General features: G+C 39.7%; 1 protein-coding gene across 2 annotated transcripts; it reads left to right on the top strand.

The window, feature by feature from the left end:
- The first annotated feature begins 1,327 nt into the window (after nucleotides 1-1,327).
- On the top strand, nucleotides 1,328-12,929 carry cox4i2 (cytochrome c oxidase subunit 4I2). 2 transcript variants are annotated; one of them, XM_083769051.1, is made up of 5 exons: nucleotides 1,328-1,530; nucleotides 7,757-7,853; nucleotides 9,461-9,625; nucleotides 10,844-10,975; nucleotides 12,219-12,929. In XM_083769051.1, the coding sequence occupies exons 2-5, from the start codon at nucleotides 7,757-7,759 to the stop codon at nucleotides 12,350-12,352; spliced, it is 528 nt and encodes a 175-aa protein (XP_083625177.1). In that variant the 5' UTR covers nucleotides 1,328-1,530; the 3' UTR covers nucleotides 12,353-12,929. The 2 variants fall into 2 exon arrangements, with proteins under 2 accessions (XP_083625177.1, XP_083625176.1); XM_083769050.1 differs by having other exon boundaries at nucleotides 1,331-1,530; nucleotides 7,757-7,859.

Genomic DNA, 12,929 nt, shown 5'->3' with positions numbered 1-12,929 from the left:
ACTACAGAGACATGCAGGGGGTGAAAACTACAGAGACATGCAGGGGGTGAGAACTACAGAGACATGCAGGGGGTGAAAACTACAGAGAAATGATGCAGGGGGTGAGAACTACAGAGACATGCAGGGGGTGAAAACTACAGAGAAATGATGCAGGGGGTGAGAACTACAGAGAAATGATGCAGGGGGTGAGAACTACAGAGAAATGATGCAGGGGGTGAAAACTACAGAGACATGCAGGGGGTGAAAACTACAGAGAAATGATGCAGGGGGTGAGAACTACAGAGAAATGATGCAGGGGGTGAGAACTACAGAGACATGCAGGGGGTGAAAACTACAGAGAAATGATGCAGGGGGTGAGAACTACAGAGAAATGATGCAGGGGGTGAAAACTACAGAGACATGCAGGGGGTGAAAACTACAGAGAAATGATGCAGGGGGTGAAAACTACAGAGACATGATGCAGGGGGTGAAAACTACAGAGACATGTAGGGGGTGAGAACTACAGAGAAATGATGCAGGGAGTGAGAACTACAGAGAAATGATGCAGGGGGTTGAAAACTAAAGAGACATGATGCAGGGGGTGAAAACTACAGAGACATGTAGGGGGTGAGAACTACAGAGAAATGATGCAGGGGGTGAAAACTACAGAGACATGATGCAGGGGGTGAAAACTACAGAGACATGTAGGGGGTGAGAACTACAGAGAAATGATGCAGGGGGTGAAAACTACAGAGACATGCAGGGGGTGAAAACTACAGAGAAATGATGCAGGGGGTGAGAACTACAGAGAAATGATGCAGGGGGTGAGAACTACAGAGACATGCAGGGGGTGAAAACTACAGAGAAATGATGCAGGGGGTGAGAACTACAGAGAAATGATGCAGGGGGTGAAAACTACAGAGACATGCAGGGGGTGAAAACTACAGAGAAATGATGCAGGGGGTGAAAACTACAGAGACATGATGCAGGGGGTGAAAACTACAGAGACATGTAGGGGGTGAGAACTACAGAGAAATGATGCAGGGAGTGAGAACTACAGAGAAATGATGCAGGGGGTTGAAAACTAAAGAGACATGATGCAGGGGGTGAAAACTACAGAGACATGTAGGGGGTGAGAACTACAGAGAAATGATGCAGGGGGTTGAAAACTAAAGGGGGTGAGGCTTCTTTGCACACTTTTCTCTTATTACTCTCTCTGACATTCAAACCACATGTTCACTTCGGGCTGTTTCCACTGGCCTCCCCTTTCCAAGCTCCCGCCCTTTCCTCTCTCTCTGACTCCAACCCCCTCTCCAGCTTGCCTTTCTCACCCAGCCTTCCTCCACCATCCCCCGCCCACCACCACCACCACCACTAGTTGATTCCTGAGAACTGCGTTGTGGAGACGGAGACGAACGGGGTGAGAAATAAGGCAGATATAAAGAGCTCATTTTGTCTGAGTCGTTCCAGGGACACTGACTGCAGCGGACTGTATACCCTCTGCTCTGCTCCGTCTTTCCATTTGTGCACTTCTACCCACTCAGGACAGCTGTGAGTATCTACGGGGGTCAGATGAGGACAGGATAGGACCCCCCCCCACACACACACACACACACGCGCACGCACACACACACACACACACACACACACACACACACACACACACACACACTCTCTCTCTGCTAGCAGAGTATCAGTGGTGTACGTGACTACCTGCAGACATGATAAAGAATCTTCTTCACACAAATTTAAGAAGTCCACAATGTGTAGCTGAATGTTTTGAAATGCAAGAATGCCATAATAATAAGTGTGGGAAGCTCATGAAGTGTTCTTGGAGAGAGTGAAGTGGACGTGTTCATGCTGCCATATTGCAGGCCACTTGTCTTGGCTGGAATCAAAAGTGTCTTTTCAGTCACATAATATTACTGCATTGTCGTGGTATACATGTGTGTGACTGTGATCGTTGACCCTAGTTGGGAATTAAAGGTTCAGCCTCTTACAAAGCTTGAGAGTTCCTTCATATGATCTTCGACAAATTTTAACTGCATGAGACTGCAAGAACTACATTCTAATTTCAAAACTTTGGATGTAAACATTGCTTGCTTCTCACAACAAGCTATCCTTTTATGTATTCCTGACTGTTTGTTTAAAGCAACAATATACATAAAAACGTGATCATTTGCAGTAAGGTAACATTCAGGAGGTCATTACGGACATTACTATAAAGTTGACCAGGTGCCAATTATGTCCTCCATTTCTACCCGCCTCCATGTGCATGCGTAGAGGCAAGGAGACGAAGCACAGACACAACAACACTGACACTTCAAAGTTAAATGACTCGTGAAATGTTACTCGTGAAATCTAAATCATGACAGTTTTCTGGAAAACCTCATGTTTCTGTATCAGTGGTGTTCAATATTTCATGTCAAGGACCCCCAAAATGTATATTTAATATGCCTCCAACCCCCCTCTGAAAATATGTTATTCCAGGGACCCCCCCCCCGAGAAGCAAAGATTTGAGTTAAAATGTTCACTCTGTAACAATATATATATTCAAAGATTTGAGTTAAAATGTTCACTCTGTAACAATATATATATTCAAAGATTTGAGTTAAAATGTTCACTCTGTAACAATATATATATTCAAAGATTTGAGTTAAAATGTTCACTCTGTAACAATATATATATTCAAAGATTTGAGTTAAAATGTTCACTCTGTAACAATATATATATTCAAAGATTTGAGTTAAAATGTTCACTCTGTAACAATATATATATTCAAAGATTTGAGTTAAAATGTTCACTCTGTAACAATATATATATTCAAAGATTTGAGTTAAAATGTTCACTCTGTAACAATATATATATTCAAAGATTTGAGTTAAAATGTTCACTCTGTAACAATATATATATTCAAAGATTTGAGTTAAAATGTTCACTCTGTAACAATATATATATTCAAAGATTTGAGTTAAAATGTTCACTCTGTAACAATATATATATTCAAAGATTTGAGTTAAAATGTTCACTCTGTAACAATATATATATTCAAAGATTTGAGTTAAAATGTTCACTCTGTAACAATATATATATTCAAAGATTTGAGTTAAAATGTTCACTCTGTAACAATATATATATTCAAAGATTTGAGTTAAAATGTTCACTCTGTAACAATATATATATTCAAAGATTTGAGTTAAAATGTTCACTCTGTAACAATATATATATTCAAAGATTTGAGGGACATTTTCATGATTTTTCAAAAATTGCTGACCTACAGTACAAGAGCTTATAGATCTGCTATTTTTCAATAGCTAAAGTATAACATAATGCTTAAAACACCAAAAGGGTCTTCCAGCCCAAAATGAGTGACTTGTGAAATGTTCAATAGTTTTGAGCATAATTAACTCAGAAACCAGACAAGTTCGTCTACACAGTGCCTCTTTGTTGAATTAACTGCACACTCATTTTGAGTGTACAGTTGACCAAGTTTGATTTGACCTGTAAACAAGATTAATTTAATTGCTGCGTAAATGGCATCGATGAATGACATGAAATCACTGCTGAAGTGATAGTCCGCTTTCTAATTCACTTAGTTTGAACATGAGGATTTGTCATTTTTGGGGGGAAACTTCTCAATCGTATAAAAAATAATAAAATATGAGTCGAAACAATTATTACAACTACCGTATCCAATATAGCACTTTAAAAAACTGAATGTAATCTCCTATGCTGCTGGTTTTTGTTTTTGTATTGTACTGTCCTTCTTGTTTGTGTATCTATGGTTGTCTGTATATGTTGAGTATGAACCAAGACAAATTCCTATCGACTTGTTGACATGGCAAATAAATTATTGAATTGAATTGAATTGAATTGAATTGAATTGAATTTCTGGTTTTCCTCAGCTCTGAACTCTTTGCTTTACTTTCCATAAAGCAGATCCAGTGGTGGAGGAAGTACTCAGATGTTTTTATTAAGTATACCAATACCACAGTAAAAAATACAACAGTAAAAAAGCCCTGCATTCAAAAGCATCGGAAATATGCTTGTAGATCTGCTATTTTTTTTTTAAAGCACGAAAATGTGGCACAAATCTTTGAATATATTCAGAGCGAACGTCTTTAACTCAAATCTTTGCTTCGTACATATTTTCAAATGGGAGTCTGTGGCCAAATACATATAATTTCTGGGGTCCTTGACATGAAATAGTTTGAGAATCACTGACATATAGAAACATGTGTTTTTCAGAAAACTGTTTACATTTAGAAGGCATTTTGTAGAACCGTCCTCAGGTCTAAATGGGTTAAAATGCTCTCGGGTAGTTTAATCTAATAAATGATTAGTTAATGTATAATTTGTATTATCAATCTAAATCTGCAGAGCAACTATTGTAAAAATCAATGTTAATTTACAGACCCATAAAGACCCATTTGGTTCCAAACTATCATTTAGCTGGGGGACCCCCTGGAACTCCCTCAAGGACCCCTGGGGGTCCCCGGACCCCACTTTGGGAACCACTGTACTAGACTGTACATTGCACTACATGTATATTTGACAGTTAGACTAGATACCGGTAGTCACTATAAATTCGGGTCTCAGAGATATAAATTAAATTAAATGGGGTCCGTAGATTAATGTCAAACTGTCAGAGATATAAATTAAATTAAATGGGGTCCGTAGACTAATGTCAAACTGTCAGAGATATAAATTAAATTAAATGGGGGTCCGTAGACTAATGTCAAACTGTCAGAGATATAAATTAAATTAAATGGGGGTCCGTAGACTAATGTCAAACTGTCAGAGATATAAATTAAATTAAATGGGGTCCGTAGACTAATGTCAAACTGTCAGAGAAAGAAATTAAATTAAATGGGGACTACCGTAGACTAATGCATGTCAAATTTAACGTGTTGAGAATCAATGCTAGAGCTGTAAAAATGGGGTATATTTAGTGTCAATTTGGGGGTCCTTGACATGAATAGGTTTGGGAACCACTGGTCTAGTTAGTAGACGTATACTGTAGCATGAAATATCCAAGCACAAGTACATCTAAGTTGTACTTCCAGCACTTGAGTGAATGTACTCGGTTACATTCCAACAGCAGCTGTATCTGCCCTGCACTGTGCTTAACAATGAAGGACTGATAGCAGGTCAGCCTGCAGAGGGAGCTGTATCTGCCCTGCACTGTGCTTAACAATGAAGGACTGATAGCAGGTCAGCCTGCAGAGGGAGGTGCTTGGAACGCTTCCAGGAGGTCAGGGTAGATAAATCAACCATAAAATAAACAAGCACCTCAGGAGACCTTTAAACCCGGCCGTGCAGACAGTAAATACAATGCTGAGACTGTATATTAAGGCTGAGACTGTATATTAAGGTTGAGACTGTATATTAAGGTTGAGACTGTATATTAAGGCTGAGACTGTATATTAAGGTTGAGACTGTATATTAAGGTTGAGACTGTATATTAAGGTTGAGACTGTATATTAAGGCTGAGACTGTATATTAAGGTTGAGACTGTATATTAAGGTTGAGACTGTATATTAAGGTTGAGACTGTATATTAAGGTTGAGACTGTATATTAAGGTTGAGACTGTATATTAAGGTTGAGACTGTATATTAAGGTTGAGACTGTATAAGGTTGAGACTGTATATTAAGGTTGCCGCAGTCCTTTCATGATGACGCCAGGCCCAGGAAATTATTCCCAATGCATTTTCTTTCCCATAGACACTTCAAAAAGTATTTATTTAAAGACCTTTTTTTTTTTTTTTGTGGCTTTCGCCTTTTTATAGGCTGACAGGAAATGGGGAGAGAGATGGGGGGGAAGACATGCAATAAAGGCCGTCGGGATTGGGAGTCGAACCCGCGGCACACTGCCAGACTTTTAGTCGACTATAGTAAATATCATAAGATTTTAGTTGTAGATCTGTCTATTTTCAGCATGCAACTAATTGTAAAATGACTTATACTGGATCTCTTGTCCACTAGTCCCTTCCTAACATTTTAGTCTAGTTTTTATTTGTTGACGAAATTGTCAGTATATTTTAGTCTTAGTTTTAGTCATCATAGCTTAGTTTCCATTTAGTTTTCGTCAGTGAAAAAAGGTCGCCTTGGTTTTAGTCGACGAAAACAACACTAGCTGCGACCGATATGTCTGATTAGTCATAGTGTTGGGAGCTTATTTGTCACAGTACCCATTGTACCCGTCTGTGTGTGTCCCATTGTACCCGTCTGTGTGTGTCCCTTGTGTGCCCATAATTATGGACATCTCTGCATGTCTGTCTACTTAGTCCATTTTATGCCCACATCTCTGTAGCTGTCGGTCACATATTAAACACATGACCATAATATGGGCATCGGTTTTTCTTAGGTTAAGATGTCGGAGGCATAGTGACACACATATATTAACCCATTTAGGCCTGACGTCGAAATTTTAAAGAATTCTTCTAAATCCTCCAGTTTTCTGAAATAAATATTTTCACGATTTTTCAAAAAATAGCAGACCTACAAGCTCGTAGCGCGCCACTCGGTGGCACGCTACGAGCTTGTATAGATCTGCTATTTTTCAATAGCTAAATTATAACAATGTTGAAAACACCAAAAGGGGTTAAGGTCGACTACCCTTTTTCACTGACTAAAACAATATAAAAACGAATCTATGATGACTAAAACTATGACTAAATATATTGACAATTTAGTCAAATCTACAGGATCTATTCTACAAGCTCACAACACAAGGCGGGTGCTGTGACGCGTTGTGAGCTTGTAGATCTGCTGCTGCTGATTTCGCTAGATGATTTTCAACGTGCAACCAAAGTTTAAAATCTGCCATTACAACGACAGCAAGGCCCGTCAAAACACATTTTAGTCGACTAAATCAACTGTCGATTTAAAAGTCGACTAAAATCTTAAGATATTTAGTCGACCAAAACTGGACTAACACTAGAACATTCCAGGTGACTAAAATGTGACAAAAAAACTAAATGAAAACTATTCAAAAGCCTAAATGACTAAAACTAAAAGAATTTGCTGCCAAAAACAACACTGGGATTCAGACAGTTTAGCTACTAGATTATAGTTAGCCTACTGTCCAGTCAGTGTCCACCACTAGACAGCATTAGCAGACCTGCTGCCAGCTACTAATAGCAGGTGAGGGTGATTAAGGTAATCAGTTCAGAATCAGATAACAGGTGCTACCAACCATCCATGGGTGTTTGTTGTTCTACTACTAGTGAACTTACCTGCAGACAGTAGCCTAGCTGGTCATACACCATAGCCTACAGCAGCTGGTCTTGACTCTTCTTTCCATAATCATCATCAAACAATAAAACCAACAGTAAGTTCATTCACATATTGTGAGAATATAGCCTACGATTGAAACGCTAGAAAATATTAGGCTATGATGTGGTTGGCAAGCCAATTTTAATTTAGCCTATACAATGCAAATCAGAATGCTAATATTAATATTTTATGTTTTGATGTCATTGATTTCAGACAACGATAGGTCATATTCTATCAATTGATTTATGAACAGTTTGCTGAATTGCACATTTCAAGTAGCCTACTACAACTCGATACAAAACCTCAACTGTGAGCTGGACACATGCAGCATTACACTTGTTTACAAGAGGGTCCACCGTTTTCAATTCATCAAAATGCATCATCTAGGATTCTAGGTAGTGAATTAAGTCGTCTTAACTGAGCATTGACCTCCGTCCTCACCTTTTATATGGTATAAATATCATCATATCATGTACTTTCTGTGTCCTCTGTGTCCAGATGCTCATGTTGACTGTAGGTCGTGTCGGGGGGAGCCTCCTGGCGCGGCGCGCGGCCCCTGCTCTGGCCGCCGGCAGTGTGAGGATGGCCGGACACGGCCACGGTGGGTCATTACATCATCAATGAGGAAAACAGACAAAACTACCTAAAACTAGTACTAAAAAAAACTTTGCGTCATATATATTTCTTTGCTTAAAACAAAAGCTTAAATCACTCTGTTGTGAGTGTTTGTTCAGAACAGGGGTCTATATGTATCTCTCCAGTTCTTTAATATAAACAGAGAATGCATTTTCGGGTAGGTGACACAATTTAAGCCATCAGGAGATATTTAATTAATTTGCCTTACATTCTTGCAGTTCCAATAATGTTGTCTGCTCATAATGATTATGATTACGATTATGATAATCTGTATCCTCCTGACTGGGTTCTATATCCTGATTGGATAAAATGGGTGTTTCAGTTTCTGAAAATGCATTTAGTTTAGGCCTAAATAAAAAGCTGCAGAGACATATGGAGACTCCTGTTAGTGAACAAACACTATTATAAATCAATGAGTAGCGCTTTTTAACTTATTTTATCACTTGCACTACCATAACATAAACATGATTGAAGTTTAGTTTAGAATTTTAACGCCATGGCTACAGCTTATCATCGACAGGTGGTAGTATTAGTCCTTAACCTGTAGGTGGCAGTGTTGCCTTTTAAAAAGAGAAGCGACTTGACATTCATTTTGACATACACATTAGCCCATGTACTGTATATTGTATAGGCGGCAGGCCATTAGGCCTACTGTATGCATAATTATGTATGTTTATGCGTGTCCAAAATAACACAATGAAGTAAACTAATGCATTACTATACAGGTCATTCCTATACTATTTGGTTACTATTTAGTAACTTTTTCAAAACATTGTTTTTTAAAGGAATTTTCATTTCTGAAAGGGGGCATGTTCAGAAAACATTTGTCCACCAGCTTAATGCATTATTATAAATATTATAAATATACATTGTAACAGCTTTACCATCAGTAATGCAACCTAAAACCTTGATTAAAAACACATGGCATTTTAGCATACCTCGACTCAAATCAAAGGGATTATTTTATATTCATTTCACTCTGAGGTACAAATATCTTTTTTTTTTTCTCTATGGTAGAACAATCCTTTAAATAGTATAAGCTTTTTGGAATTAATGTTTCTTATTAAAATAAGTAAAAACATTAATACGTTATTTTACACAATATATATGCTGCATTATGACCTGGGGCACCGAATGGCACCCAACACTAGGAATGACCCATACAAGGTTGTCTCAACTTCACGTCATATGTAAAGACGTTTTATTTACATTTGACTCTCTCTCTCTCTTCCCATTCCTAGCCGTGGCAGACGCAACACAACAGACATGTCTCATTCGTCATATTTAAAGACGTTTATGTTTATTTACATTGGTCTCTCTCTCTCTCTCTCTCTCTCTCTCTCCGTTCCTAGCCGTGGCAGACGCAACACAACAGACATGTCTCATTCGTCATATTTAAAGACGTTTATGTTTATTTACATTGGTCTCTCTCTCTCTCTCTCTCTCTCCGTTCCTAGCCGTGGCAGACGCAACACAACAGACATGTCTCATTCGTCATATTTAAAGACGTTTATGTTTATTTACATTAGACTCTCTCTGTCTCTCTCTCTCTCTCCCCATTCCTAGCCGTGGCAGACACAACGGACATGTCTCAGCCCATGTACGTTGACCGCCTGGACAACCCGCTGCCCGACAAACCCTTCAAAGACCTCCTGACCGACGCCGATAAGGGCATGAAGCAGAAGGAGAAGGGACCCTGGACCCAGCTGTCCAACGCAGAGAAGATGGCCTGTGAGTTTGTCCCGCTGGGTGATATAACTGGGTTGTCCTGCAGCAGTTTACAGTTGTGACTCGTGAAGTTGTGAACTTCTGACCTGTCAGCTGACTCCCGGAATGCTGGGAATCTTAATTCTTATTTTCACATCACCCATAGACCTCACCCTGTCGCTATACAGCGCCAGGAACGTGACCACCAGAGCTTCTAGTTTAATTTGGGGGACTTCATCATTATTATTATATATATTTTAGGGGTGCTAGCCCCTCCTATATTCAGCTATTAGTTTGTAGATCTTCGTCCTACACAAACATTCAATTCCCATTGACAATGAATGGAGAATTTTAGGTCATATTGTCTGAGCAAATCGCCTTATAGTGTCTATTTTTGTCCTGCACAAACATTCAATTCCCATTGACGATGAATGGATAATTCTACGTCCGTGTCTGAGCAAAAAGGCAGTGTCTATTTTGAGTCATGATGATGTACGATAAGAGCGCCCCTCACTGTATATATTTTTAAATGTACTGTAAATTATCATGACCTGAGGAGGTCTTCTTTGACCAAGAGTGATCCACTTGCATTCTAGTCTCTTTGACCAAGAGTGATCCACTTGCATTCTAGTCTCTTTGACCAAGAGTGATCCACTTGCATTCTAGTCTCTTTGACCAAGAGTGATCCACTTGCATTCTAGTCTCTTTGACCAAGAGTGATCCACTTGCATTCTAGTCTCTTTGACCAAGAGTGATCCACTTGCATTCTAGTCTCTCTTTGACCAAGAGTGATCCACTTGCATTCTAGTCTCTTTGACCAAGAGTGATCCACTTGCATTCTAGTCTCTTTGACCAAGAGTGATCCACTTGCATTCTAGTCTCTTTGACCAAGAGTGATCCACTTGCATTCTAGTCTCTCTTTGACCAAGAGTGATCCACTTGCATTCTATAGTCTCTCTTTGACCAAGAGTGATCCACTTGCATTCTATAGTCTCTCTTTGACCAAGAGTGATCCACTTGCACTTCTAGTCTCTCGAGACAGACTGTTGACTCTAATCAATATTCAAAGGAAAAAAAGGGTGCTGTTCTTTTAAGTTTTGCCGACGGGTTCTCGGATTTATTGCATTCTACTATGCTCGTTGCTGCAGTCTTTTCACTCTCATCCCACTTCTGTCTTCTCTCTATCTCTCTATCTCTCTCCCCTCACCCCCCCCCCCCTCCCCCCCCCCCCCCCCCCCCCAGTGTACAGGCTGATGTTCCACAAGACGTATCCAGAGATGAAGGCCAAGTCGGCAGAATGGAAGTCTGTCGTCGGAGGGATGTTTTTCTTCATCGGACTCACCGGCCTTATTGTCCTTTGGCAGGCACACTATGGTGGGTATCCTTATAGTCCTTTATCCTTATAGTCCTTTGGCAGGCACACTATGGTGGGTGTCTGCCTTTAAAACGTGTATGCACGAACACGCCTGTATTGTTGTGCATGTACAACAATACATGTACAACAATACATTGGCATGAACCTTTTGAGCACTAGTTTGTTCCACTACACTAAATGCATAGTATGAATTTAACTGGACCCCTACAGCACTAAATGCATAGTATGAATTTAACTGGACCCCTACAGCACTAAATGCATAGTAACTATGAATTTAACTGGACCCCTACAGCACTAAATCCATAGTATGACTTTAACTGGACCCCTACAGCACTAAATCCATAGTATGACTTTAACTGGACCCCTACAGCACTAAATGCATAGTATGAATTTAACTGGACCCCTACAGCACTAAATGCATAGCATGAATTTAACTGGACCCCTACTACACTAAATCCATAGTATGACTTTAACTGGACCCCTACAGCACTAAATGCATAGTATGAATTTAACTGGACCCCTACAGCACTAAATGCATAGCATGAATTTAACTGGACCCCTACAGCACTAAATCCATAGTATGACTTTAACTGGACCCCTACAGCACTAAATGCATAGTATGAATTTAACTGGACCCCTACAGCACTAAATCCACAGTATGAATTTAACTGGACCCCTACAGCACTAAATGCATAGTATGAATTTAACTGGACCCCTACTACACTAAATGCATAGTATGAATTTAACTGGACCCCTACAGCACTAAATCCATAGTATGAATTTAACTGGACCCCTACAGCACTAAATCCATAGCATGAATTTAACTGGACCCCTACTACACTACATCCATAGCATGAATTTAACTGGACCCCTACTACACTAAATCCATAGCATGAATTTAACTGGACCCCTACAGCACTAAATCCATAGCATGAATTTAACTGGACCCCTACAGCACACTTTTTACACAGTTAAACTTGCTACAGTCGGAGTTTTTGACAGATGGCAGACATAAATGCGGGCTCATATTAAATACTTGAGGCATATTTGTATTATATTATTATTTCATCATACAATGGTGTTGCACAGCTTATTTATTTTTTTATATTAGAAAATGCATATCTTTTTCAGTCACCTTTCTATGCTTGGGAGATATTATTATTGATGGTACAAACATGAGTTAAAGCACTATTAAAGCAACCGTTTTGAACTTGTCTACCCTTCCGTCCTCTTCCTCCACAGTCTACCCTGCTACTCCTCACACCTTCGGCGCCGAGTGGCAGGCCAAACAGACCCAGAGAATGCTGGATATGAAGGTCAACCCCATCGAGGGCTTCGCCAGCAACTGGGACTATGAGAAGAAACAGTGGAAGTAGAGTGACTTCATTGTGTACTAGAGGTTGGAAGGTGAAGTTGTCTCGGGTTGCTTATCTAGGCTCAGATTAAATATTTTTGTAAAAATGCAGCAGCAATCAGATCTGCAACCCAGGGAGAACTTTACTTTCTCAACATGTAGCCTCTCTCTCTCGTCCAATCGCAATGTTGTCATGGTGACTGTCCGTCCTGGTTTAATAAAACTGCCCTGATGATTATTCTGTGCATCTCTTTCTCATGGTGACGTGTGACCGTGTGTGTTCGTTCGGGAACTACTTTGCTCCTTTCTGTGGCAACGTACAGTATAAGCAGTCTTAGTGCTGCTAAGATTATCTGCTCAATAAAAGCAGCGGACCAACATGATCAGCCCAAGATGCGGTACCTCTATAATCCTGTTTGGCCACAGCAAAGGTGGCTTGATCACTTTGTCATGGCTGTCTTCTAAATTATCTCTGCACTTAAAGCATACATTATCCAGGCTGTTAAAAAATGAAGGGAACCAATAATGTCCACATATCCTCATGTGACTGTATAAAATGTACAGCGCTCTAAAATAAACGGTGGGTCATTAAGATCTGA

This window comes from Protomyctophum parallelum (genome assembly GCF_964188405.1).
Source record: "Protomyctophum parallelum genome assembly, chromosome: 7".
NCBI lineage: Eukaryota > Metazoa > Chordata > Actinopteri > Myctophiformes > Myctophidae > Protomyctophum > Protomyctophum parallelum.
This window is presented reverse-complemented; position numbering and strand designations above follow the sequence as displayed.

What these genes read in the sequence shown, in the direction of transcription:
- cox4i2 (XM_083769050.1), top strand. Translation starts at nt 7,757, where the DNA reads ATGCTCATGTTGACTGTAGGTCGTGTCGGGGGGAGCCTCCTGGCGCGG. An exon ending in GATGGCCGGACACGGCCACG is followed by an intron (nt 7,860 to 9,460) that starts GTGGGTCATTAC and finishes CCCCATTCCTAG; the next exon opens with CCGTGGCAGACACAACGGAC. An exon ending in CAACGCAGAGAAGATGGCCT is followed by an intron (nt 9,626 to 10,843) that starts GTGAGTTTGTCC and finishes CCCCCCCCCCAG; the next exon opens with TGTACAGGCTGATGTTCCAC.